At 40.4% G+C, this 25,682-nt stretch overlaps 3 protein-coding genes across 6 annotated transcripts; 1 reads left to right on the plus strand and 2 right to left on the minus strand.

The window, feature by feature from the left end:
* Positions 1 to 503: 503 nt before the first annotated feature.
* Positions 504 to 6,940, minus strand: glmna (glomulin, FKBP associated protein a). 2 transcript variants are annotated; one of them, XM_042428332.1, is made up of 19 exons: positions 6,852 to 6,940; positions 6,426 to 6,504; positions 6,109 to 6,234; positions 5,885 to 5,998; positions 5,537 to 5,645; positions 5,094 to 5,388; positions 4,851 to 4,950; positions 4,279 to 4,460; positions 4,061 to 4,114; positions 3,839 to 3,869; positions 3,336 to 3,425; positions 3,173 to 3,214; positions 2,939 to 3,012; positions 2,773 to 2,857; positions 2,525 to 2,634; positions 1,590 to 1,653; positions 1,159 to 1,294; positions 982 to 1,052; positions 504 to 887 (listed from the first exon to the last, which is right to left on the minus strand). In XM_042428332.1, exons 2-19 carry the CDS (start codon positions 6,462 to 6,464, stop codon positions 798 to 800), a joined length of 1,812 nt encoding a protein of 603 aa, XP_042284266.1. In that variant the 5' UTR covers positions 6,465 to 6,504; positions 6,852 to 6,940; the 3' UTR covers positions 504 to 797. The 2 variants fall into 2 exon arrangements, with proteins under 2 accessions (XP_042284266.1, XP_042284267.1); XM_042428333.1 differs by lacking the exon at positions 6,852 to 6,940 and adding an exon at positions 6,602 to 6,806.
* On the plus strand, positions 6,920 to 17,337 carry rpap2 (RNA polymerase II associated protein 2). The gene is made up of 12 exons (XM_042428328.1): positions 6,920 to 7,028; positions 7,293 to 7,338; positions 7,893 to 8,007; positions 9,424 to 9,522; positions 9,622 to 9,687; positions 9,782 to 9,870; positions 9,974 to 10,009; positions 10,124 to 11,210; positions 11,373 to 11,479; positions 12,067 to 12,147; positions 14,238 to 14,306; positions 17,090 to 17,337. The coding sequence occupies exons 1-12, from the start codon at positions 6,974 to 6,976 to the stop codon at positions 17,232 to 17,234; spliced, it is 1,995 nt and encodes a 664-aa protein (XP_042284262.1). The 5' UTR covers positions 6,920 to 6,973; the 3' UTR covers positions 17,235 to 17,337.
* gfi1aa (growth factor independent 1A transcription repressor a) lies at positions 17,153 to 25,394 on the minus strand. Of its 3 annotated transcripts, none has more exons than XM_042428341.1 (7): positions 25,260 to 25,394; positions 20,820 to 21,018; positions 20,437 to 20,640; positions 19,550 to 19,968; positions 19,140 to 19,277; positions 18,861 to 19,026; positions 17,153 to 18,703 (listed from the first exon to the last, which is right to left on the minus strand). In XM_042428341.1, exons 2-7 carry the CDS (start codon positions 20,929 to 20,931, stop codon positions 18,525 to 18,527), a joined length of 1,218 nt encoding a protein of 405 aa, XP_042284275.1. In that variant the 5' UTR covers positions 20,932 to 21,018; positions 25,260 to 25,394; the 3' UTR covers positions 17,153 to 18,524. The 3 variants fall into 3 exon arrangements, with proteins under 3 accessions (XP_042284275.1, XP_042284273.1, XP_042284274.1); XM_042428339.1 differs by lacking the exon at positions 25,260 to 25,394 and adding an exon at positions 22,170 to 22,298; XM_042428340.1 differs by lacking the exon at positions 25,260 to 25,394 and having other exon boundaries at positions 20,820 to 21,829.
* Between the last annotated feature and the right edge of the window lie 288 nt (positions 25,395 to 25,682).

A 25,682-nucleotide genomic window follows, 5' to 3' on the forward strand; every position in this document is an offset into this window, starting at 1 on the left:
ATGGATGAACAGTTTTACATTTATTAAATAGGTAATTTACTATTTGTTACATTTACTTATGTGTATTTTTTCCACCTTACAGTACAGTAGTTGTGTCAGTGGTCAACAGCTCACCAGTGATTCAGTTTTTATGTGGCACGGTGGGACAAATTGAAATTAAATGTAAGAGAAGTGTAACCAAAGACTGTATATAGAAACTATCAAAGGACAGAGCAATGATGGTTTAATAATAAGGAAAGAGTGATCACTGACTGTATTTTATTACTTTTGTTTACCAGTAGCTTTGTAGTTGTTATTACTCAGGTGACAATTTAATAAATAGCTTCACAAACTGATAAAATTAATTTAAACATTGTAAGTTATGACTGGAGTCTAAGTACAGACGCCATATTCTGAATATATATCACCAATCACAACTTTATTGTTGTTATTTATATTGTTTTTCCCATAGAAAATATCACACTTGTTAGAATAAATAGTACAGAAGGTACTAAACTAGTGTGTATAAAAGTACGAACATTTATTACAGAAGTGATACAAACTTCCCAGCCATTATTTGGATGTTTTACAGACACTGTATGCAATGTTTTACAGTTACACCTCATTCTAATTAGCCAGCAGACCTGCTGAAAACAACTTGAAACACTACCAGCACAGTTTGTTAACCGTTCAAAATGATGCATCCACATTCAAATTTTCAACAAAATGAAACCAAACAGAAAAGCAGCAGAAGGCTTTTTTTTGCCTGCTAGGCCCTGAGATGATGAGGATGTCTGGAAGTGGAACTAAATCACAGTCTAAATATTGTCCTTCACCTCGATGAGTTCCTCTATTCGCACCAACACGCTCTTGATCATGTCGAACGTGTGCAGAGCTGAGTGCAGAGCCTGAAAGAGCACATTCAAATTCAGTCGGTCAGGCCGTCATCGTGCTCTTCATCGGTGTTGTGTAATTTAGCTGCAGTATAAAACACTCACTGACCTGAATCTGGGACTCTGGTGTCATGTTTGGCAGCTTCTCGTCACCGACAGACACAGAAAGCACAGACTCATCTGTGGAAAACACACATATATGCTGTCAGAACGCTACCAGAACACGAGCTGATGTGTTGTTTGATAAAGGTCGGTGTAAGTTTAAGTAAACATGTTTTGGTCTGACCTTTGGCCTTGCTCTTCTTGGACTCCATGGTGTTGCAGAGCTCCCTCTCATAGTGGGCTCTCGACATGTCCAACCCAACACGTAGGGGCCTCAGGAATGTATCTTCTATTTTATACAGTTCTGTCCAGATCCCCGTCTGCCAGATCAAAACAGCAGCAGGAAAACATGATGAGTGTAGCTGAGGTTGACTGACCTGGTACTGATGCACTCTGGGAATCAGGAACATGTGGCTGGACGTTCAGCTGTCCTTTTGACCACATGAGATAACAGCAGGTAACTTAATCACAGAAAAATGTATCAAACCATCATTACCTGTCACTGATTTTGGTCTTTTGCCTATAAGGGTGCCTTAGTCTTTATGAACTCTGTATAACATTTTAACAAAACTATTATTATGTATTAATCAGATAAGTACTGACGGATGATCTCACCTGGTTCTCAGTCACTTTGTCTCTGATGACGAGGTAACGCAGCAGGTTTAGAGACTCCATCACTCTGTTTAAAACAACACAAAAAACCCCCAGCTTAGACATAGTTGTTTGAAAAAACAGTCCCCAATCAAGGTCCACTTACTTGCTTTTTCCAATTATCCAGTTAAGATCATGTAATAAGGTTGAAAGCTACAGAGAAAAGCTAACATACAGATGTTGAGCTGAGATTGTTTAGTCAAACACAGACAGAGTATAAGAAGGTATTTTATAATGCTTCCTCATTTGTCCCACTTCTACCTTCTTCTTCTTCATGACTTTAAAAAACTACTCTTGCTTAAATATTTTTTACTTAATTTAATGACTGTCTATTTTAAAGCATTTAAAACATTTTATTCACTTGAAAAATGGAATAAAACTGTGTATTTAGTTCACTGAGTGATTATATAGTACGTACTATATATGATGGTTATCACTGCTCACCAAAACCTTGCTACCAGTTTCTACTAAGAACACCAATAATTCTACCAAGTAAAAGAAATGTTTTTCTGTTCTGTTTCAAGTTCCAAAGGAAAAATATTTGATAAACATTAAACATCCAGTTACTCCAAAGAAAACACTTTTTTGAATCCTTGAGTGTCTTTCAATGTGACATTACAAAGCAAAATAATGTTTCATAATGTGACCTTTTTGAGTTCAGTTAAAATGATCAGCGCTCATTAACATGTTTTATAATCTTGCAGTGAGGGAAAATAAACACAACTTGGGTGTGACATTTTCCTTAAACGGTATTATGTGTTATCACAGGGCGGGTCGAGGCAGTGTACAAGTTACCAGTCTGACTTGTACATTTACCTCTTGCCCAGTGCATGCTGGGATTGGCTGCAGCCTACTGTGACCCCTGATCAGGCCTTTAGTGAATGAATGCATGTGCTGACCTGTCCAGGTACTGCAGGAGGTCGGTTTCTGGGCCGTCCGGGAGACTGAAAACCTTCCGCAGCAGAGGAAGCAGGTGAACTCCCTCGAACCAAGTGTTACTGTTACCGGGCTGAAGACGGAGCGAGACAAACACCATTTGTGATCACAACTGGCACAGATTTATTTAGCTCTAAGTCACTTCAATCAAAATCAGTGAAAAGCAGTGACAGAGCAAACAGTCACAGTGAAATTTTAAACGTCATCTCACCTGCAGGGCAACGTCTATCTGATTTCTGATGTTTTTGATGACGTAGCCTTCAACTCCTGAGTGATTACTGGTCTTCAACATGTACCTGAGACAAGACGACCAATACAAGTCGTTACACTGGGAAGTGGAACAACAAAGTAATGTTTCTCATGACTTTAGAACTTACTGGAAAAAACTGTACTTGGCTTCAGTGCCAAACTTATCAATGCTCAGCTGGAACACCTTCAGACCTTTAGTTCTCTGGTGACAAAGAGGAAAAATATAAATATAAAGATTTTCAACACTAAATAAAAAGTTCCAGGATATAATAAATCAGAAGAAAAACAGAAGAAAAAGTCAGGGTTGACACCATCTTCAACTACAGCTAATGTTACAGTTTTACCAACTTTTACAGACTTACCAAATCCTGCCTCGGACATATCGTCATGACCTTCACTAAGTTCTGAAAAACAACGGTGAAATCAATAACTGAGCGCCAGCAAAACAAAAACCTCACTATGAGAATCACAGCAGAGTAAAAAAACAGGTTTGTATGGATAAGCTGAGGGTGTAGCTGTGTTTACCTGAGGCACCGTGAGGAAGGTTTTGATTTCCAACAGATCTGCAGGCAGACTGCCATTCTCTACCCGCACCAGACTCTTCTCGTACAGCTCCTGTTTCACGAGGCAAACACCCAACATTCCAAGACGGGATTAGAAACCAAACTGACTGTTAGAGGTAACGATCTAACGAAAGATGAAAGTTTTTCATCCAACAGTTTTTGTTGATTGCGTGGCTACAGATTTTTGTCTTTCTCATAAACTTTCATGAACTTCCATTGAAGTTATTCAACTAGTTCTCAAGACCCTCAGTCAAGATGAGCATCAAAATCAGTTAAGCTCATTTTAGTCTTTCCAACTTTTTCAAGTTAGACTTAAAAAGCTCTACTTGCTTTTACAATCATACTCTTAAAATAAACAAGTACACAGACTTGAAGAAATCTGTTGTCACAATTTTGTTTTTGTGAACGTGTCTTCCCAAATATTAATCTCCAGTATGTCACAACACTGAAAAAGCTTTAACTCACCAGTCCTTTCTGAATCCTGGACTCATCAGTTCTGACAATAAAATAATTCAACATAAGGTTATGAGGTGTTTAATTCAAATACACAACACAGATCAATCAAGATTTAACTTCACATATTAACAAATAGATCCAATTCTTAATAATGTGCTTTTGATTTGACTGAGATCAAACTGAAGAGCTTAAAATGCTCACATAAAAAATATTGTAATGCAACGTACTCACTTGGACAACAGGAGGCAGACGTGCTCCATATTACACCGAAGACAGAACACAGGACTGCAAGGACACAGAGGGAGTTAGGAGGGTGTTTGAATTTGAAATCATATTTTAAATAGTTGTTCAAACAGCATGAATCTTCATCTAAACTGTCCGGCCCTCATTTCCAGCAAAGCCTGAAGAAACTTTACATCCTACAATCCTTGACGTTTCCTCTATCTTACCTGAAAACACTAGGGAATGTATCAGCAGCCAGATGATGGACAAACACCAGGTGAGCCAGGCTGGCTAGTGACTCTTTGGGATAACGCACCTCCTCCTCCAGAAAGCCTGGAACCTCTTTCCTCTTTAACAGAGGCTGGTACACAAGGCTGGGGACGGACTCTCCGATGGCATTGAGGGTGTTCTGTACAACACAGAAACACTCACCATTAACAACATCTAACATCGGCTGGATGTGAGTCCAGAATAAACAACCCCCCCCCAAAAAAAACAACTTCTAGTATATTTTAAATAAGCTTATTTTTATGGAAGTAAGCTGTTCTTTTGCTGGATTTTTTGCAGACTTTGTAATGAGTAGGAATAGTAAGTGGTAGTTCAAAAGACTGTGATCATAATTAGTGCAACTCATTAAGAGAATTGCTAGTGGTCACAAAAATTGAGATCTTAAATGACATATTAAAACCAGCCAAACTAGCATGACTCATCACGACATTTACACAGGATGATATGAGCTCTTTCCAGAATATCAGAGTGGATTGATTTTTAATGTAGTGTGGCGTTTTTAATGCCGTACCAAAATCTCTGTGGCAAAATTCCTGAGGGGAGACACAGCCAGGGTGTCGGGATCCTTGAGTTGTACCTCCAGGAGAGGGTGACTCAGAGTCTTCATACAGCTGCAAGACAGAAACACACACACAGGCAACCTTGACATCAATATCTGGGTCCATACAGCTTTTTAGTATAAAGTGAAATAAAATATGGGCAGATGTTTTCAATGCAAGTCCAGGTTGGGAAACACTTCAAATTTGTCACTCACAACTTCAGCAGCTCCGCCCTCAGCTCCTCTTTATCCGGTAACGGCCAGTCCCCTCCGACTGTTATCTTGCCTGCGCTCTCACTCATCACCTTACTGTTTAGAAAGTTCTGCCTGGCCTCTCGGACAAAGGGCCTGACAAACGTAGTCAGGTCAGTGCAGCAGCGACAAAGTGAGAAGACGTCATCCTCCTCTTGCTCCTTGGTGTGAGGTAGAGGCAGTTTGGCCACCTGGTCCAGCACAGATGACAGGGTCATACCTAAGGACGACGCCTTACGGCTGCCCAGACACAGCAGCACTGGGGGGGAAGAGACGGAGGAGACGAGATGAAAACAGAAAAGCAGATTGAGAAACGGGAAAAGATAAATATTGGAAGATGGAGTGGGAGAAAGGACAGTGATTGGACTATTTACGCTGTAGGACATATGCAAATAAATGTTCCTTACCTTTCTGTAGAGGGTTCAACAGCAGATGGAGGCTCTCTGCGATGGTGTCAGGGTCATCCTGCTCAAGTTGCTCCAACAGACCGATCAGCAGCTCCTTGGGCCTACACACCTGGAAAAACCAAAGTTCAGAATCTGAGTCAGAGTCAACTTTACTGGCTGAGTGCATTAACACATACACAGAATATAAGTCTGGCTGCAGCAGCTGTCAATAAGAGCGGAGCAAAGAACACATTTACAGTAAGATACACATTTAGACACATCTTAAGAAAGGCAATAGGGCTAATAGATTATAGCGTATTTTCTCTGATATCCAATCCTATGATTTTAATCAACTACTGAGCAGATAACCTCTAGTAAGTGGTTGAAAATGGCCAGGCAGTGAGGAAGGTTCTTGTCTTCTTTCTTCAGCAGAACCTGAACCAGGGGAGGCAGCAGATTCCAACCCATACATCTCACTATGTCCTAGAGAACGAGGGACAGAGCAGTGTTATGTGTGCAGAGCAATCTGTAACTAACTTATAAACAAATTTACATGCTTAAAGATGGGTCAGGGTCATCGTTGAGCATTGTACCTGATTTTTGTCATCGAGGACAATACTGAGGACCTGCACACTGTTTCCCTCCTCAATGCAGGTCCGCCCAGCAATTGTGAAAACATCATGATCCTCTGTGGTGTAGCTGTCATCAGGGACCCCTTGCTGTGTGTAAGAGAAACAAATAAAAATAAAGAAAACATTGAAATTTTATTGCAGGGAAGAAGAGCTGAAACAATTAGACGATAAATCAATAAGTTGATTGACAGAAAATTCATTTAAAAAAACAAAGATCCGCTATTTCATACTTCTCAAATGTGAGAATCTTTATTTCATATCATTGCAAATATACTCACACATCTCTGGACCATATCACTGAGCTGCTCCAGAGCCATCCCTGCTGTCTCAGGTAGAGTTTCTCTGTACACAGCAATCCTGCAAAACATGTCAAAACAATGCACATCATACATGAGAGTCCCGCAGCTAGCTGGCTGTACATGACTGTTAATCATTCATTTACGTGAACAAACACCTTTGTTATGTTAAGGTTAGCGTCACATAAACCCTGTGAGAGAGTGGGCAGAGAAAACTGGACAATATATTGTCAACACAGAAGTGCAGGATGGATGCTAACTTAGTTTCAGTTATGCTAAAGTAGCTTAAACGTTACACTGACAAGATATGTTAAATATATCTTAGCTAGATACACACAGTCGCCAAAACTAAGCTTTGTGGCCGAATATAAAAGTGACAAACAGGACAATGTTAAGGTAGATACTCACCCTGACAGCCGGTGAAAACAACCACGCTACCTGACGGACACTTAAGATTGTCCGTTCGCGGTCGCCGTAGGAATAAATACGTCATCGGTCAAAGTTGAAAAAGAGCAAAACAGAGAAACAGCATGGAGACCGTGGGGAGAAGAAGCAGCGGAGGCGCCTCTAAAACTTCCAAAAAAGGTTGTTTTTCTTTCACAGTTCGGAGTTACATGAAGATATTAAGATTTCTGAAGGTGTTTACAGTCTAACAGAGCTCAGAAATGAGTTCAAACGTCTTTTCATGTAGTACAAAATCGGTTTGTGTCGTTGCTCGTTCACTGGTTGATTGAATTGAAACGTAGCAACGTCGCATATTTTTCGTAACATAGTGATTTATTCTCATTTGGGACCATTTGACAGTCTTTCTTTTAGCATGTTTAACCGTGTTGTTGTTTGTCTTGGCAGGTGGAAAACGCGTCAAAGCGCTGAGTGCTGAAGAGGAAGCAAGAAGGTGTGAAAGAGCATCTGTTCACTGTATCAATACTAATAATACAAGACTTATTGATCCCCAGAGGGAGAACTAGAAGTAATAAACACAGCAAAATAAAAAGTCAAGTATATGGAATTCAGTCTATATGCATTATAAACATTATGCACAGTACAATACTTAGGCTGCATGACTTGACTTATGAGTTGTGCAACATATGTGCAGAAGTAATGGTTCTGGTAGATGTAGCTATGTAGTACTCACTTGAACGAGACAGTGTGTTCAAACCGCCGACCAGTACCATACACACACATATACACATCCACATACATATACATACATATATGTACTGTACATATACATAGGATGGAGGAGTGCGTTAGGTAGGATGAGGATGGTGGTGGTTACGGTTCTTGTTGTACAGTCTGATGGCAGTGGGCACAAATGAGCGCCTGAATAATATCTAGCTAATGTACTACTTTGTAACGTTACACTAATATTTAACTAGAAGTGTATTTTTGCTTGTAAAGTTATGTCTCTGCTCAGTTCTTTACTCACTCCTTCGTGTTTGTTGTCAGGAGAGAAGAAATCAGGGAGAAGCTGCAAGAGAAGCTTGAGCTGGAGAAGAGAGCACTGCAGGTGGTGGAGCGTCTTCTGGAGGACAGTGTGGCTGACGACTTTCTGGTTGATTGTGTATGTATTATCCGGGCTCAGTTTGGGAAGGGGACTAGGATAAACCTGATTTACAACATTTTAGGGCAGCAACTAATGATTTTTTTCATTGTTGTTTATTTTCTCCATTATTTATATATATATTTTCTTCAGTTGCCTGACCCTCATTCCTCTACAATTGATTAGTTGTTTGGTCTATAAAATGTGAGAAAATAGTGAAAAATGTTGATCACTGTTTCCCAAAGCCTTCTTTTGAAATAACAAATGTCTTGTTTTGTCCACAACCAACAGTCCACAACCCAAAGATGTTCAGTTTACTTTCATAGAGGACAAAAGAAACCAGAAAATATTCACACTTAAAAAGCTGGAACCGGAGAATTTTTTTTTTTACTCAAAACAATTCATTGATCTTATCAAAATAGCTGCCGATTATGTTTATACTGTCATTGCAGCCCTAGAACATTTTATTCATGATGTTCCATCATGAGTAATCAGCGCTTTCCCATGTTGAGTATTACAGTGATTCTATCCAAAGAACATGGGTACGTCTACATTTTTAAATGTTAGTGATAGTGATAATAGTGATGCTTTTGCATTAGAGCTCACTCACCTGTACTGATCTGGCTCTAATTTGTGAAAACAACAAAATGTTATTACAGATTTTTCTGATTTTATGTTGAATAAATAATCATACCCCAATCATGACCTTCATCTTAAACAACTGGGACATAAAGTACTGTGCAAAAGTTTTAGGCACGAAAAGTAAAGTGAGGATGCTTTCAAAAATAATGGCATGAATAGTTTTTATTTATCAATTAACTGCATAGAAAGTTCAGTAAAGAGAAGAAATTAAATTAAATTAAACTAAATTAAATCATCAATTTGGTGTCAGCACACATTGCCTTTAAAACAGCAGCAGTTCTGACTGACTCCATGATATTGAGATCAGGACTCTGTGGGCGCCATACCATCTGTTGCAGGTCTCCTTGTTCTTCTTGTGGCTGAAGAGTTTATGTTTTAGATGGTTTCAGTGTTATTATGACTCTAGCTGTATGTTTGGGGTCGTTGTCATGCTGCAGAATAAATTTGGGATCAGACGCCTCCCCGATGGTACAGTATTGCATAATGGATAAGAATCTAAACATCTAAAATTACCAGATTGTAAAATGTCTCAGCATCTAGTCTAGACTGTGTAACATTCAACCCTCAGTGCATTAAAGTTCACATCTATCAGTCAGCCTACGAGTAATTTCTCAAGTTAAATTTTGATATTTAAGCTTTTTGTTCCCTCAGTGATAAACAAACTTTTCAAACAGGCTAAATTTATTCCCTAATAACGATGGAATTGGTGAACCATTAATACACCGACAATGAGAGTATCATGAAAATAAATGAGATGAGAATTATTTCTAACTCTTGTTGTTGCTTTCTTCATAGGCCAGGTTCATCACTTCTGATAATTACAAAGATGCTGTAGAGGAGAGATCCATCGCTAAACTGTGTGGTTATCCTACATGTCCAAATAAATTAGGCAAGGTAAGACTTTTTGAATCAGCCTTTATAATCATCTCTAAGTAATAAATATCCTTGTCTTAACTATTTTTCTTTGACTCCATTCTTTTGTTCATTTTACAGATCTCAACTCAACAGTACAAAATATGTACTAAGACTAACAAGGTGTATGACATCACGGAGCGCAAGGTGAGTGCTGCAACACGTGGCTTAAAAAAATGAATATTTTGTACACAACACCATTTTCCTGAAAAAGACTCTTTTTGCTTTTCTCTGTGTTTAGTGTTTTTGCAGTAACTTCTGCTACAAAGCCTCCAAAGAGTTTGAACTACAAATATCGAAGACACCGCTTTGGCTCAGGCAGCACGAGAGGTACGTGTGCTGCTCCATGTCCTGAATCAGGAATATGAACTAATCACTGAATATAATGTTGTGCATATTAAGACTGTGTGACTGCTTCCATTCTCACTGACAGTCCTGCAGAAATTAAACTGATGAAGAAAGGAGATGAGTACGTATTAGCATCAGTACTGAATCAACTAGCAAACAAATGTATTTTGTCATTTTTAAATGTTTCTGAGTGTAATCTAGTTTTAATAATAAAGAAACTAACATGTGTGTCCAGTGGGAGCTCTGGTGAGGAGGTGAGGCTGTCAGAGAAGCGTCTCCAAGAGCAGGACATTGAGAACCCGCTGACTGCTCAACCAGAAGAGACTCTCGGTTCTCAGCAACGTTCTGCTGCAGCCGGGCTCAGCCACAGCGACAGCAGCGACGCAGAACAGGAGCAGGACTTTGTCTCCAGTGTGGTCTCCCAGCGACAGGGACCCAGAGTGCACTGGGGCGACCTGCCGAAACGCACAGATGAAGACGAGAAAGGAGATCGAGGGAAGATGCAGAGGAGAGCGAAACAGAATAGAGAAGGAGAGAAAGAGGAGTTGCAGCGTCATGAAAGTCAAAATGCAGAGAAGGAGGGAAAAATGAAAGAAGATGAGAATAGAAGACCACGTGAAACCGAAAAACCCAAAGCCCAGCTTAGCGGAGAGCAGGCACCCAAAGAGGAGGGAGGCTGTATTGAAGAAGCTACCGCTAAGATGAATTTGTGCAGTTTATCTGAGCCGGTCACTCACACTGCACCCTCCCCTGTGGACTCAAACCCCTCACAGGCAGACCACACATCTCCAGTCACCTCTCCTCCATTAATTGAGTCAAACCCCTCAACAGAAACCAGACCTCAGGCAGATCTCCCTTCCTCAACTCTGACTGCAGGCCTCAACATCACTGAGGTGGGTATGAGCAGGAGAGGTGCGGCGGGGCTTCGGGATCTACTCAAGAACCACTCCGCCGAAGCGAAACCCAACTCCATCCGGCTGAATCTTCTCGAGTACTTGAGAAGGACATTAAAGGAATGGAGCACAGACGAGACCCTGAGGTTCCTGTACGGCGCCGAGCATTCACTAGGCTCCCCCTTTGCTGATGTGAAAGAAGAAAAGAAAGAGGAAGACGAGGAACTGGATGAAGATGACCTCGAGGATGAAGTGAGCGAGGAGGACGGAGGAGGGGTTGACGTTGGGGTACAAAAGAGACCTTCAGCCGCAGCTCCGGACTTCAAGATGCTGAGGAAGGAAACCCAGCAGCTGGAGCTCAGAGTAAGGGAGTTTTACAAGGGGACCTGGATTCTGCCCGAGGAAGTAAAGGAGCTGAACGGAAATAAGGTGAGTGAAGGAAGAAAGGAATAGAGGCACATGTTGTAAGACTCAGTGGCCACATGAGGGCACTATATTAAAAAAATGTGATGTTAAAACAAATTTGCAGTGAGTTTTGTATTGAAGTTTTCTCTCTAAAACACTCAAACATCTTGTCTGTTCTCCCACCAGGTGACAGTCCAGAACAAGAGCACGAAAGATCCAGTCCTGCCTCTTGTGGACTCTCAAGCTCAGCACCTCATCCAGAAACGAATCACAGTGGAGAAGCTCACTAGCTGGTGAGTGTGTGTGGTTTATTTGTGCACCTGCATCCACATGTGTGACGCTTTTCACTGTATGAATTCCTTTGCATATGTTTTTGTTTTTAAATGGTAAGTGTTTCATTTTGTGGACACTGCTGCATGTGTGTATCCAAAGTCCTGCATCAGTGTATTTATGTGCTTCTTCAGCTGTGACCAGTTAGTAATTTAATTAATTCAACTAACAGGCTCCAACAATTTCAAATTATTTCAAATTATGTTACTGCAAATGTACCATATGCATACCATATTAACTTGAACGCATGATTTTAACTGTAGCTTGGCTGGCACCAAACTGGTTCACTAAACTGTTCACAGTTTGTGTGTTTGTACTTTATTTACATGTGTGGCCAGTGTGGGTAAGAATCTGTTGAGCTCTAGCAGTGTGGTATGCAGTTATAGTACTATGTTGGTTTCATAAACGTCATATACATCAACTTATTCCTGTGCTCTGTATTTATTGTATCTGTTGGAAGCCTAATAATTAATAGCATAGATTATTTGACAATAACAATTTTTTAACTGTATTTTTTTTTGTCTTTGTTCCTCATCTCTTTGCCTCTCAGTCTCAGAAACATTGTGGGTCCACTGCGTCTCACCATGAGTGACGTCACCACGGACCTGAACAACCTGGTCAGGACTTTCAGGTCAGAACACACAAACTCTGATACACACACTTACACACACACGCACTTTTTTTGGCATGATCATTTTCACATGTGGCCTGATTTCTGCATATAATAGGATGACAGTAAACATCACTGCTGCAGCATTTCTGCAGAAACATTCATGAGATAGTGATGTAATCAACTTCATAATAAATTAGTGAGGGACACCATAACACAGGATATACTGTTGATTGTTTACTGCTTTATTCATAATTACAGTAAACTGCAATATTAGCTCTTGATAAGACATAATGTTCTGCAAATGTAACTTTCTGCTAGCTGTAACAAAAACATACAATTCATCTATACAGGAAATCACTGTAATATTGTAAGAGAAATTAAAATGTTAAACTTGTAATGAAAAAATAGAATTGATTTCAAATTGCTGAACATTGTTAGAAAATTTGATGAACTGCTCTGCTGCCCCCTGCAGGCTTTGACACATGACAATAATAAGGGTTTCAGTAACTTTAACTATGGGCCTTTATCACAGCAGACATTTGAACATGTCATAGCAGCAATAGCACAGGTGTAATTGTTAACATAAATTAGGGCTGCATTCATTTAGATGCTTCTGTTATCAGTGAGCTGGTGTTGTGCTTGTTGGCTCACTGTTATCACTTTCAGGGACTCTTGACTAGAACTGAGCCATCATTCATGTTATAATTTCCACCTGTGATTTTCTTGCTGTGACAAGTCAAAATGACTGCTCTATTGTCTCACCACATTAACTCGACAAGTTAGTGTTTGGTGTGTTTTAACAGATGTATTTTGCGTGTGTGTGTGCGTGTGTGTGTGTGTGCTTGTCTGAGAAATCAACATAGATGTAATCTATGTGTGGTTTTTGACTTTGGACGTGCTGTTTCCCTTTGACCTTGTGACTTTTATTTTTTGCCTTTTGGAAATGCAGTTATCTGTAAAGATACACAAAATATCCACCATGTGCTTATCATTGTTGCTGCAAACACTACACACTGTATTACACGTGTTTTTGGTCCTGGACCTTCACAAACCAATAGGCCCTTTTTTTTTTCAACAATCATTTTGACTTGTCATAGTAGAAACAGCACAGGAGGCAGAACCACATTAACGATGTCTCTGCTTCATTTAAATACCCCAGTAAGCTGTGACAGCGAGCCAGCATGCGCAATACCAGGACCCTGAAACTGAAGGAGCTAAATGGAATTCAGCCATTTCTAATTTTATCATTTATGTCTTCAATAAAAATGCCTATAAGAATGATACAGGTGCAATTTTCCCCATCTAAACAGATGCAACAAAACTAACAAGAGAGTCCGAGAAATTTAGGCAAAATTTGTGAAAAAATGAGTGAAAACACCTGTGTGTGTGTGTGTGTGTGTGTGTGTGTGTGTGTGTGTGTGTGTGTGTGTGTGTGTGTGTGTGTGTGTGTGTATGGAGCATGAGTGTGTAGTCCCTTTTCATTCCTGGCCTTTGTTATTGTGTATTGTTTTATAAGACCATTTAAGTTTTTTTAATGTGGCATTTGTTACATAATATAAATGTTATACATATTTTCCTTGCACTGTCCTAGTTAGTATCTCACTTCATTAAAAAAATCTTGTTCCTGAATTAAACATTTCCTGCCATAGAGCTACTGCTCGTTCCCATTGGCTGGTTAGGATGTTTTCAAGGGGATTGCTATTAAATCACTGTGTCAGTGATTTAACAGCAGGGTAACACCTCCAGAGTCCTGCTTCCAGGAATTCTCTTTCTGCTGTCAAGAGGCCCCCGTTGACAAGAGGCTCAAACCAAAGAATATACACAACGCTGTCAGAGAAACATCCATCACTGCACTATTGCAGCCAGTGTTTGTGGTGGTTGGTCTGGCCTTGTGCACATTTTATTTTGCTAGTTTACTTATCATCAGGATCAGGTGATTGTGTGTTTTTGGCACCTGCCAAGAGACGGTTGCTCGTACCTCCAGTTGTATGTATGTTCACATGTATTCTTTGATTAGATACATGGATGTTTGAGCTATGACTGACCTTTGACTCAGCAGTGGTGACCTGTTGCTCACTCTGTTTTGTTTTTTTTTTTTCTCCAAACAGGTTCACCAACACAAACATCATCCACAAAACTCCCGAATGGACCCTGATTGCTGTTATACTTCTCCATCTGTAAGTTTATATTATAGTGTGAATGTGTTGTGTCAGTATTAAGAGGTGAGGGAGGATGCACCATGACAGCTGCACAGCCTGCTTCTCAGAGTAATGAGAGAAAAAAAATGACCAGGAAATCAAGGACCATTGTTTCCCTGGAAATACACCCTGTCAGCAAACTCAAAACCACTGTCCTTCACTGCCTGTGTGTGCGTGCAGCTGTCAGTACAACAATAAAGTGTTTTACACTAACTGTTGTTTTTAAAGAATTAAGCAACACTTAGTGTGGTGAAAGATCAGATGCAATGATGATAATATGCACGTCATAACTAAAACTATATTATTAACACGCTATATTTGTCTGTTAATTGACGACTCTCAAATCAAAGCTGCACATCAGCTTTAGACATTTACCAACTATCCAGTTCCTCATACAAGGAAGAAAACAAGTAATCTTTCAGCTTTAAAGCTTCATGGTGCATTTGACAAGATGCTATGTGGTGTGGCATTGTTTAGCCCGTGCCATATAGTGTGTGTGTGTGCGCGTATGCGCGCGTGCATCTGTGTGCATCTGTGTGCCGTGCTGGCAGTTCATGGACAGTTCCGTGCTCCTCCCGTCTGAGTACACACAGACGCCACCTGATGTGGCCTTATCTTCACCTGATTGCCCCTCTCCAGATCCGTGATGTAGGACACAAGGCACACACAAGCAGTCCTGTACACTGTCAAGTTAAACACACAGACACAATAGCTCCTCTCGATACATTCAAGCAAAACGGGCAATGTTAAAATTGCCCTGGCTGGGAAAACTTTCACCTGATGCCCGGCTGACTCTGATTTATGAGTCCCTCAGTGGCCGCAGGTCAGTTTGCAGCAATATCATAACTTGCAGTGTAAGCTCGCAGGAACTGAACAAAGGCGTTCACAAAGGAGTCTTTTGCAACATGAGGAAGGTAACATGAATGTCACAGTCTTAAAAAGGAGACCTGTGACTGTAAACTGTTCTCTAAAGCAGCAATAGACAAAATTTAGCAGGTTGCAAATGTCAGATACTGGAATTGGACTTTGAAATTATACTGAACAAACTGTCTTCAGATGTTTCCAGTTAAATGATATTATCATAGTCTTTTAAAATCCCTGAAAAATTAGGCTAGGTTGTATGACATACCTTTGGTTGAAATAAAATAGCTTTTACCTTGTTAGCCTCCATAAATACTCAGGAAATAAAATTAAGGCAGAAAACTGAAGAGTTTGGATTCTGGCAAAAATAGAGACAATATATTATAATGTTGACAGGTGATGTCATGTAATGAGTAGATCTCCAGAGGTAAATGTTTTAAACTATTGCTTCTAAGATTTGATTTTATCTGATGAACCTGTATTTATTGCAAATTTGGCTTATCAATGCACTGTTTGGCAGTTTGCTGTCATTTCATCCATTTTGCATCATCAGCCCTTTTGGAAACTTTTATCCTCTTTGTCATGTGTCCCATCGGTACTCTATGATTTCATTGGTTCCTATTTAACTTCCAGCTTCTCTGTCCTTCCATTCCTCCATCATGAATAATTTGGCGTGCTGTCTTATCTATCTGCTGCATGGCAGCTGTGGAGCCAGTCTGGCCTCTATTGTTCAGGCCAGCTGAATAATGGATGCCCCACCTGCAACTCTAGACCCCGGGGTGAACCGGAGATTAACCAGCAGTGCACCTCCACACAGGTAGACAGGACAGGTAGAGAGGGGAGGGAGGTATGGGGGAGGGGAGAAGGTTCAAGAGGGGACGAGAAATCAGCTAGAAATATAGATGTTGATCTGTGCTGACTTGATAGATCATCACACAGTTCATGTGCAGATACATGAGCCTCCATGTGTCACCTCATCACAGAGAAGCTTGATGGAGCTGAGATCTTTAAAACTGTGCAAGATGTTGGATAAATTCAAAATCACTCTTGTAGAAATCAGCAGTATGAACACATCTTTATGACTCTCTATATTGAGAGTAAAGATCTGAACACTTTTTTTGTCCTATGTAGGATTTATTTCAGGATTATTGTATTAAACTGCAGCATTTTAGCTGCTGTAAGTGTACTTATTAAATATGCAGCTGTATATATATATACAGGCTAAACACACACATGACCAGAGGAGGAGAGTGTGAAAGTTTAGTAAGCTGTATGTTGTGTGTCAGGAATTCTTAAAATATTGCAGATTGTCAGATGAATATTTATTGAGCATGCTTGTGAGCAAAGATTATAGAGTGTAGTTTCTTTCCTTTTAGTGGGCAGCGTTTTCACATGAAGTTTAGATATGACTGGATGATTCTGAGCATTATGTGCTGTGTATTTACGGAATTATTTGGATAACTTTGCTCAGTAAAAACTAGAATCCCTCTCAAATCTGATACACAGATTGACATTTAAAAGTGTTCTGCATTTTACTCAACCAAGTTATCATATGACTCAGTAAACCTGCTTTCATTTAAAATGTGAACCCTGTTCAGCACTCAGTACCCCAGCGCAGTGGATCCTCTGACAGAACATATGTCTTAAATAAGAACTTAATAGCTTCATAATAACTATTGAAGATGTTATTTCAGTTTTTATTATCAGTGTTAAATGCATCCTTGTGCGTTCACCAAAAATGTCATTACATTTATAAGCGGTTTAATATTCCAGTTTTGTTTTAGTGTCTGGTCTATAAGGGGAGTCTGCAACAGTGGTAGTCTTGGTAGTGGTAGGCGTGTGTGTGTGTGTGTGTGTGTGTGTGTGTGTGTGTATATAATCTTGTGTGATTTGTGTTTCAGGTTGTCAGATGTGTCTCCAGTGGTTCGAGAGGCCTTGGAGACGCCGGCATCAGTAGTGTATTTAAACACGCTGATTGAGGAGCTCGGTCTACAGGAGCAGGACCTTTTGAACTTAGTCCAGCTGTTTAAAAGCCCAGCATGCTAACACACACACCAACACACACACTACAGTCAGACATGGACATATGAATAATAAATATACACACTCAGGATCTGTGACTGAACAGAATAAATATGTGGGTATCAGAGATTTTTCCATGAATACATTTTTTGTTTGATTTTTTTTTTTTTTTTTTAAACGGTCTTTTTTATGAACACATGTACATATATGTGATATTTGTCATTTTCTTTCTGCACAAGGTGCCTTACCTATACTGAAAGTTCCCTCTGAGATAAGGCACTTGAAAGTTTAACCAAACATGACAGTGACCTGGTCAGCACAGCCTGATCTAGGATGTAGTACTGGAGTCTCTTTTCCTGTGTATATTGTTCAGCAGCTCTATGTACACAATCTGCAGAGAGATAAGTGCAAATCAGATCCTTGATGTTTTAGAGCTCTGGATGTTTAACCTCTGCAGGGCCAAATAAATCACACCCAGGTTTTCCCAGTGAAAACGCCATGTGGACACGCTGCTTATTGCTCTGCTGGAGGAGCTTTTTGCAGTCATAAAAGTGACTTCCTTCACATGCAAGTTTATAGCACCATAATATAATTTGCTATATGGGTATGTTGACAGTGCGTGTGTAAGCATTTGGTTTTGACCAGGTGGCGCATGCAACAAAACGTTTTCTGTTTAATACTGGAGATATAACTTTAGCCTGTCATAGATTGGGGACGTGATTGATGGCCTTCATGGTTTAACACAGCTTCTCTTTTTAACAACGTACAGTCAATCAGTGGGCTATAATAGAGAAAGATTTTTAAAATGTATTCAGTGTTTAAATGTGCTTTTGTGGATTAAAACCCTAAAAAAAAAAAAACTAAATTATGAGAAAGATTTTCTTATCATTATAATAAGAAAATAAATGTTTAAAGATTGAAGTTAATACCTAACTGAAAAACTGACAACTGAGCTCCAAAAGTTAATGTTTAATCCCGGATTATAAATCTAACAAATTGACAAAATTAAAAAAGCGTCTTTCTACTAAGGACGCAGCAGGATTTCAGACATGATTAGGAAATATTCAGCCTGGGAAGTTAATGTTTAAGCTTTTTAATAATAATAACAATAATATGTAAAAACACACTTCATGAACTTTTATTCAAAGTCAACCAGAATCTCAGGCTAGATAATTATTAAAATTCAACAGTAGGAAAATGCCAATTCAACAAACAATAAAATAAAATAAAATAAAAATAAAACAAGACTATATCCACAGTTCATTCATAGTAGATTAAAAGTGCAGGATTTAATGTTAAAGCATCGATGTCTGCTCATTTCAGTCCGTGCTGCGTCTCCTTGTGTCTCCTCAGGTCCACTTTCCTCTGAAAACCTTTCCCGCACAGGTCGCAGCCGAAAGGTTTGAATCCTGTGTGTTTTCTGCTGTGTGTGATGAGGTTGGAGCTCTGACTGAAGGCCTTCCCGCACACCTGGCACTTGTGCGGCTTCTCACCTGCAGCAGCAACAAAAAAAAACACGCAGTTGGAAATGTCAGTTAAGGGTCGTTTTTACGCGTTACGCACGGCGAGATTTCTAGTGCCATGTTTTTTGTTTTGTTTTTTTGTTTGTTTTGCATTTTACGATGACTTTCGGTTTCTACAGTGTCTCACCTGTGTGGATGAAAGTGTGTTTTTTCATGTCTGATTTTTGGTGGAACCTCTTGCCGCAGTACTGGCACGGATAAGGTCGCGTGTCCGAGTGGATGAGCAGGTGCGTGGACAACGTGGAGGAGCGCTTGAAGCTTTTCCCGCAGATTTTACAGCTGAAGCTTCTCTCCTGTAAGAAATGTCACTTGTCAGTGTGGAAGGCCTCAACATATTAGATGTGGCCCTACAGCCAGGATGTGGGCCCAGAGGCCTTTACATTCTTATGGCAGTAATTTGAGGTACCTGTGAATGGACCGCCCTGTGCTGATCCAGGCTCACTGCGTGTCCGAAAGTTTTTCCGCAGACCCCGCACTCAAAAGGCCGCGTCCCGCTGTGCGACCGCCGCACATGAACCTCCAAACCGTGAGGTGTGGAGAACACCTTTGGAAAAATATACAGATAACACTGAATTTCAAAACCATGGTGAGGAAAAATATACTGTTTTTCGAGGAAGATTATCCACAAATATGACATGACCAGTCACCGTTTTATGGTTAAAATTACAATTGGATTAAATTTGAACACATAAAAATAATTGCCAAGATGTTGTATCCTGATCCCTCATGAAACATCAGTAAGTATATGTAATCTGAATATTAGTCTAAACAATAACTGCTGCTGTTCTTTTACTGACTAATTAAATACAGACGTACCTTGCAACATTTAATGCACTTGTATGAACCATTTGCCTCGAGGCTAGAGCAGACGAAATCTCTCTCAGTCTTGATTTCCGACCCGCGGGGCTTCTGCTTTACATCCAGATATAGCTTGTCTGCGTCCTGCATCCTGCAGATTTGGTGAGCCGTTGAAGAATAATCCTGGTAGCATCCTGTCGTGGGGCCGCGCTGCGCGTAAAGAGGCTCTGTGCCGCTGTCCTGTGCCTCGTAGAGGCTGACGGGGGAGTGAGATTCCCTGTGGCCCTGCAGATGGTGGTGGCGGTGGTGATGGTGGTATGTCCCCTGAACCAGGTGCCTCAGCTCAGAGCCGGAGTATGATGTCCAGGAATAAGGAAAGAGCGGGGTGTTGAAGTGGTGACCGTCCTCCGCTGCGGGAGTGGAGCATTTCTCTGAATCTGGAAATGAATTTAGATGAGTGTGAGCGGATATTCTTACTCAGGATGAATTTGATGATTTGGAAATTGCATAAGGCCTAACTGGAAATGGCTACATGACGTGCGTCATAGTCAAATGACAAAAGAAACGACTGAAAATATAGTGTGAGTGTTCATTAAACCCATATATCCCTGCATTAGTTATTTTCATTAAAAAAGTCTCTGATTTTTTTGTATTCCATAATAATAATAAAACCATAACCGGATTGTTTTCAAGTTATTAATTAGCCACTAATTGAGGCTCAGAAGTTTAAAAGTTTGACAACTCAGAGTTTATATATAGATTTATGGCAGCAGAACAAAACACCTGCCTAATCATGCCACCCTAACAGTTCAACAAACACTTTGCAGTTCTTCGTCACAGCCCCTTTTTCGCCTCTGAAACAACAGTAGTAGCAGAAGTCTTGATGAAAATAAATGTAAGCAGACCTGGTGAGGAGGAGGGGGACGGGGGACGCCAGAAATCACAGTCGGAGGATCGGTCACACACGCTGCCCCCGCAGCTCAGCGGTGAGCTGGAGGACAGCGATCCCGGAGACAGCAGTCGGGACCCGGGGGACAGCCTGTCAGCGCCAGCGCTCACATCCTCCTGTGGCTCCGAGCTGGTCTCAAACTCCACCTGAGATTTGCTCTCTAATAACAGCAATGGAGAGCAATCAAACTGACTGACTGTGCAACTGGTGTCCATTTGTATAACAGAAGACATTGAATCTGTTTTTTAATGAGGAAAATAAGATATGAATAATTTCCATGAGGCGAATCTCTCATATTTTTAATCATTTTCATGCGTAATTACGCATATATGGACCTACCTGCGCACACGTGAGCCAGAATAGTGTCCAGTCTGCTGTAGTCATCGTCCGGGTACCGGGGCTGGTGGTAGCTGTGGGCCCGTTTACTCTTCACCAGGAAAGACCTCGGCATGTTTCCTTACTCTTCTTCAGACAGTCGGGGCTGCTCAGGTCTGAAATCCTCCACTTCACTCCGCTCCACGCCGCTCTGAGTTTATCTCTGGACAGATTGGAACACTATTGGTTGACAGGCGAGACGGCGTTTGGATTTTTGGCAGGCTATTACGCATGCGCAGAGTGATTGTATCGTTTACCAGGTGTCGCGTGGCAGGTGGCCAAAAGCAGGACCACCGTCCCCCCCGAAGGCTCTCGGTAGATAGCGTTTATGGGATTGGAGAGAACATTATGTATGTGCTGAACTTATAGCTTTAAATGTGTCGGAATCAAAGAAGATAAAGTTTACATTTTCATACAGGGATGTTTTCTGTTGACTTAGACTAAACATTTATGATCTAAATTAATATCATAGTAGGTTAGTGATATTAATTAACTATATTAATTTGACTGTTTTTAAACAAAAAAAGATTACATTAACCCTGAAATTCCTATTTGTTTTTGTTTTGAGGTTTTTTTTCCTATTATACATCCATTTCAAGTGGCGTCCACAGCTGAAAATACTTTTGAACACTGCAAGAAATTAAATAAAATTAAACCCGAGATTGCATTTGTTGAGATTGCTGATCTAAACTATCATTTCATTCAAATATTGAGTCTTTTTGGAGTCTCATCAAACCGTATGATTCACAAACAGGCTGTTAACTTTTTAACCTGAATGTGATTAGACATAAAATGTGTGTTTTTTTGTGGATGGCCGATGCAGGCCGGCCAGGCTGTGATGGATAATGACCTATTTGTTTGACTGGTTGTAAAGTGATCCTGTTAATGAGACGCGCACGGCCGCTCTGCACAACAGCCTGCTGGTGGAGGAGCAGAGGTATCCCTTACAGAGACTCTGCTTACTGACTTCAGCCTTATTGTTTTACATCATTAAAACCCCCTCCCTCCCAGCCCATACACAGCCTAATTAGTCTGTCCACTGAAAGAACTGCAGGATAAGATACAAATAATAACAACAGGAGGCATTAAAATCAGCATATATAGGAAGAGATCTCAGGTAGAAATCTGTCGGTCTCAAATGCAAATCATAGCGAAGATTTATGCTCCGTTCAAGGTCGGACCAAAGCAAAGCGGTATCGATTCGTGTCCCATGTGGGAACCGAGGTTGTTTGTTGCAGCTGCAACAAGTTAAATACCTGCAAGCAAAGCGCAGATAGCCGAGGCATGAAGCTGAAACACATGTCCCATACTCACACAGCACTGATACTGCAGCTCAGACAACGACGCAGTCCTGACCTCTGTCCAAACTTAGTGTCAAAATATCAGTCACAAAATGCAGAGAGCCACCACAAGCACCTCTGCTCTTCACACTGAAACTTATTCACTCTTCCTCTCTCTTTCACACACACACACACACACACACACCCTCTTACTCTATATCTCCCTCCCTCCCTCTCTCAGAAATTAATTTTCAGGTTAGTCATCCATGGCAGTCAAACAAAAACACTGATTCATGCTTTGATAAAGTGGTCCACTGGGACCAAAAGACATTTGCATTGGACAAAAATAAATCAGTTATGTTACGTTCTTTGGCGTTCCCACTAATTTAAATATATATTTGTTTGTAGGTATAAATACAAAATGTTACATTTTAGGGACTCATTTTTATTTCAGAACATATTTTATATCTGTGATTGACATTTCTCTCATGTCATGTCACTTTCTTTAGAGGTCCTGATATCCATTTTGGTTTCTGAATTAGATCAAAAAGAGAAATCAGTCCATAAAATGTGACAATGCTACAATTTTTAAGAACAAATTCCCACCTCTCCTCCTGAGCAGACAGAAATGATTTTTCACACAGTATGAGCAACACAAATCATCAGACACTAGTTTTGCAAAAAAAAAAGTAACAGAATTTCAAGTTCAAAAGTTAAAATTTTAAAGTTTATCTCAAAATTTGCTCAACAAACAGCAAACTGCAGATGCAGCCACATGCAACATTTTGTCTAGCACATGATTGCTCCGTCACATCCCATAAAAGAGATTCAATCAGATACGAATTAATATTTTTATCTAGATTATCATAAATAAGCTCTGTTTGACGTTCAGCTGCTGATTATTCTTGTAAGGAAAAAAAACCTGAAGTGAGAGAAGGACAGTGTTGATGTGACAGCGTTCAAACTCAGGGTTAGACACTGACTCAGAACAGGAAACCAAACGAAGTCGAGAAGACGCTATCAGTGCTGCCACAGTCTTTAACTCTTGCCTCCCCCTTTTCATCTCTACCCCCACAGGCCTTGATTCTTGTTCTTTAAGTCTTACAGCAAGTATGTGATTGAAATAGAAGCCCAGTTGCAGTGATCACAGGGGGAGAAAGTGTGTGTGTGTGTGTGCGTGGGTGGGTGGGTGATGGGGGGTTGTTCTTGTATTTTTGCTTTGCTTTTTGCAGCAGTGTACCTTGTCAAAGGTGCAGATCACAGTCGCAAGGTTAAATAAAGACTTGTGCTGGTGAGCCATGAAGTTATTTTCTCAAGCTCAACCTCGAAGCCCCTTTTGACCCTCGTGAGGACAGAGAGAAACTGTACGGACTCCTCGTAGTTTAAAATATACCAGAGGCTGCAGCTTTGACACCGCATGTATGTGAATACTTACAAGAAGAGCAGAGTGCACAGCAGCTTCACACAACGTTGTCTTGATTTGCCAGTTCAAACTATAGTTTATCAAACTACTAGCTACTTCACAATGAAAAGTAGTTCATCTACATCTTAACTACTCTCAAATACATTTAGCTTATCAAACTGAAACTACTTTCAAAAATTTGTTCGACTACATCCGAACCACATACAAATCTGAGTCTGGAATCTCAATCTCATATTATTACACAGAGGAACAACTGTGTAAGTGTGTTTGATTTAGGAACTAGGCCGCCTGATGATGTTTTTTGAGGAGAGGATAGGGAACAATCCTTGAGGTGGAACCAGGAAAAACTAAATTTCACAGTATTTGATCACAGACATCTTGGTCACAAACCACAGGTGATTTTAATCAAACAGGAGGTGATTGTCATTAAATGTTAACTGTGGCTGGTGAGCTGTGCCATATTGTGCCATATTGTATGGCAAAAACATCATGAGAATACTATGAATACGTAGTTTGTAATTAACTACCTAAACTACATGACCATGAAGTAGATAACTACTGAAAAAGCTACTGAGATGTGAATGTAGTTAAACCACTACCCAACTACAGCAAATTGTAGTTAAACTAGTAATTGAAACACATGTAGTTAACTACTCCCCAACACTGTGATTTGCTGCTGTTCACTTTAAAGTTAGACTATACAACTTTTCCTGAGCAGTGGCCTCTGTGGCTATGTGAACACATAATTGCCAAAGCATAACATAAAAGTTGTACCAGCAGGGAAAATGGTCAAGTTAGTGGACTAACTCAGTAAAGTCTGTTACTATCAAGCTAAAGTTAACTAACATTACCCTCCATAAGCTACTGGTCATATCAGACAATGTGAGCCTATAGAAGCAAGTGTATTGACTTGAGCAGGGGTGCATTTAATTGCTCGTGAATTTAAATCTTCATTAGTCAGAGAAAAAATGTGTTATTTGTTCACTCAAAACTCACATAGTTTCACTTTAAGTCAATCGAGTGCAAAAGGTTAGACTTCTACAACCTCCAGGAGTAAAACTGTTAACAAGTGAAACTAAAGCAGCAGATGAAAATAAACACATCTCAAGTGTTTAAAAAGTCATTCAGTTGATGTTTCTGAAGTTTTACCATTTCCAGAATATCAGACCAAAGAAAGTTGCAGTGCATGATCATGTGAAGCTGATTTTACTCAATATACTACGTGAAATGGATTCATGCCACAATAGCCTATTGTGGCTAAACTGACTTTCCCTGGCTTATGTCTTTGTTTAGTCCAGGCGCTAGCAGTCAGAGCGTTTACCTCTGCTCCTCCACACTGCTGTGGCATCTCAATGAAAACCACATCATGCTATCTCATCCCCTCACAGGTTCCTTTGGCTCCAGAAGCCCTAACCACAGGGTGACACCCCCTCCTCTCTCTTTTAAACTATCTCCGTCGCTTACCCTGCAGCTACAATCTGATTTTAGTCCTTTTCCTCGGGTTCAACCGCATGCAACCCCCGCCTGGGAGTGGCCGGCCTGAATCTCATTGAGCTCTCAGCTGGGACCAACTGCAGCCCTCAGATAGGAGCCGAGCGTGAACACAATGAATATGATTTACTGGACGCTACTGACCACAAGACAGTTCTTCTTTCACACAAGAGTTTCACAAACGACTGTTTTTTTCTAGCGTGTTCTCACCTCAAATCTTGCCGCTCTGCAGTCAGGTCAGGTAGTTTGTGCCTGTTGACTTGTACATTGATTTGATTGATGTCAAAGATTTACTTATTAGGATGATAATTCTGGTTTAATTCTGACTATTGCTGTGTGATCATGTACCCTCATGATTCTGAAAAAAAGAAAAACCTTGAAAGTGTGAAAAACGGAAGAAACACTGAATAGAAACTCAGTTGGATTTATGCTATAAACAGTCCACAAATCACCTCCCTCATCCATCACTGTGATCAGCAGCTCCTCCTTGTTTGCAACCAGCCCATTTCTGGTTGTAAATTTCCCCTCTCATACTAAGAATCTCATTGGGAACGTTGGTGTGTGGATGTGAGGAAAGCTGCTCAGTACTTCCTGGTCATTGTGTTTAAAGGTCATAGTTCAGCAGACACAGTC

This window comes from Thunnus maccoyii, chromosome 12, assembly GCF_910596095.1.
Source record: "Thunnus maccoyii chromosome 12, fThuMac1.1, whole genome shotgun sequence".
NCBI classification, from domain to species: domain Eukaryota; kingdom Metazoa; phylum Chordata; class Actinopteri; order Scombriformes; family Scombridae; genus Thunnus; species Thunnus maccoyii.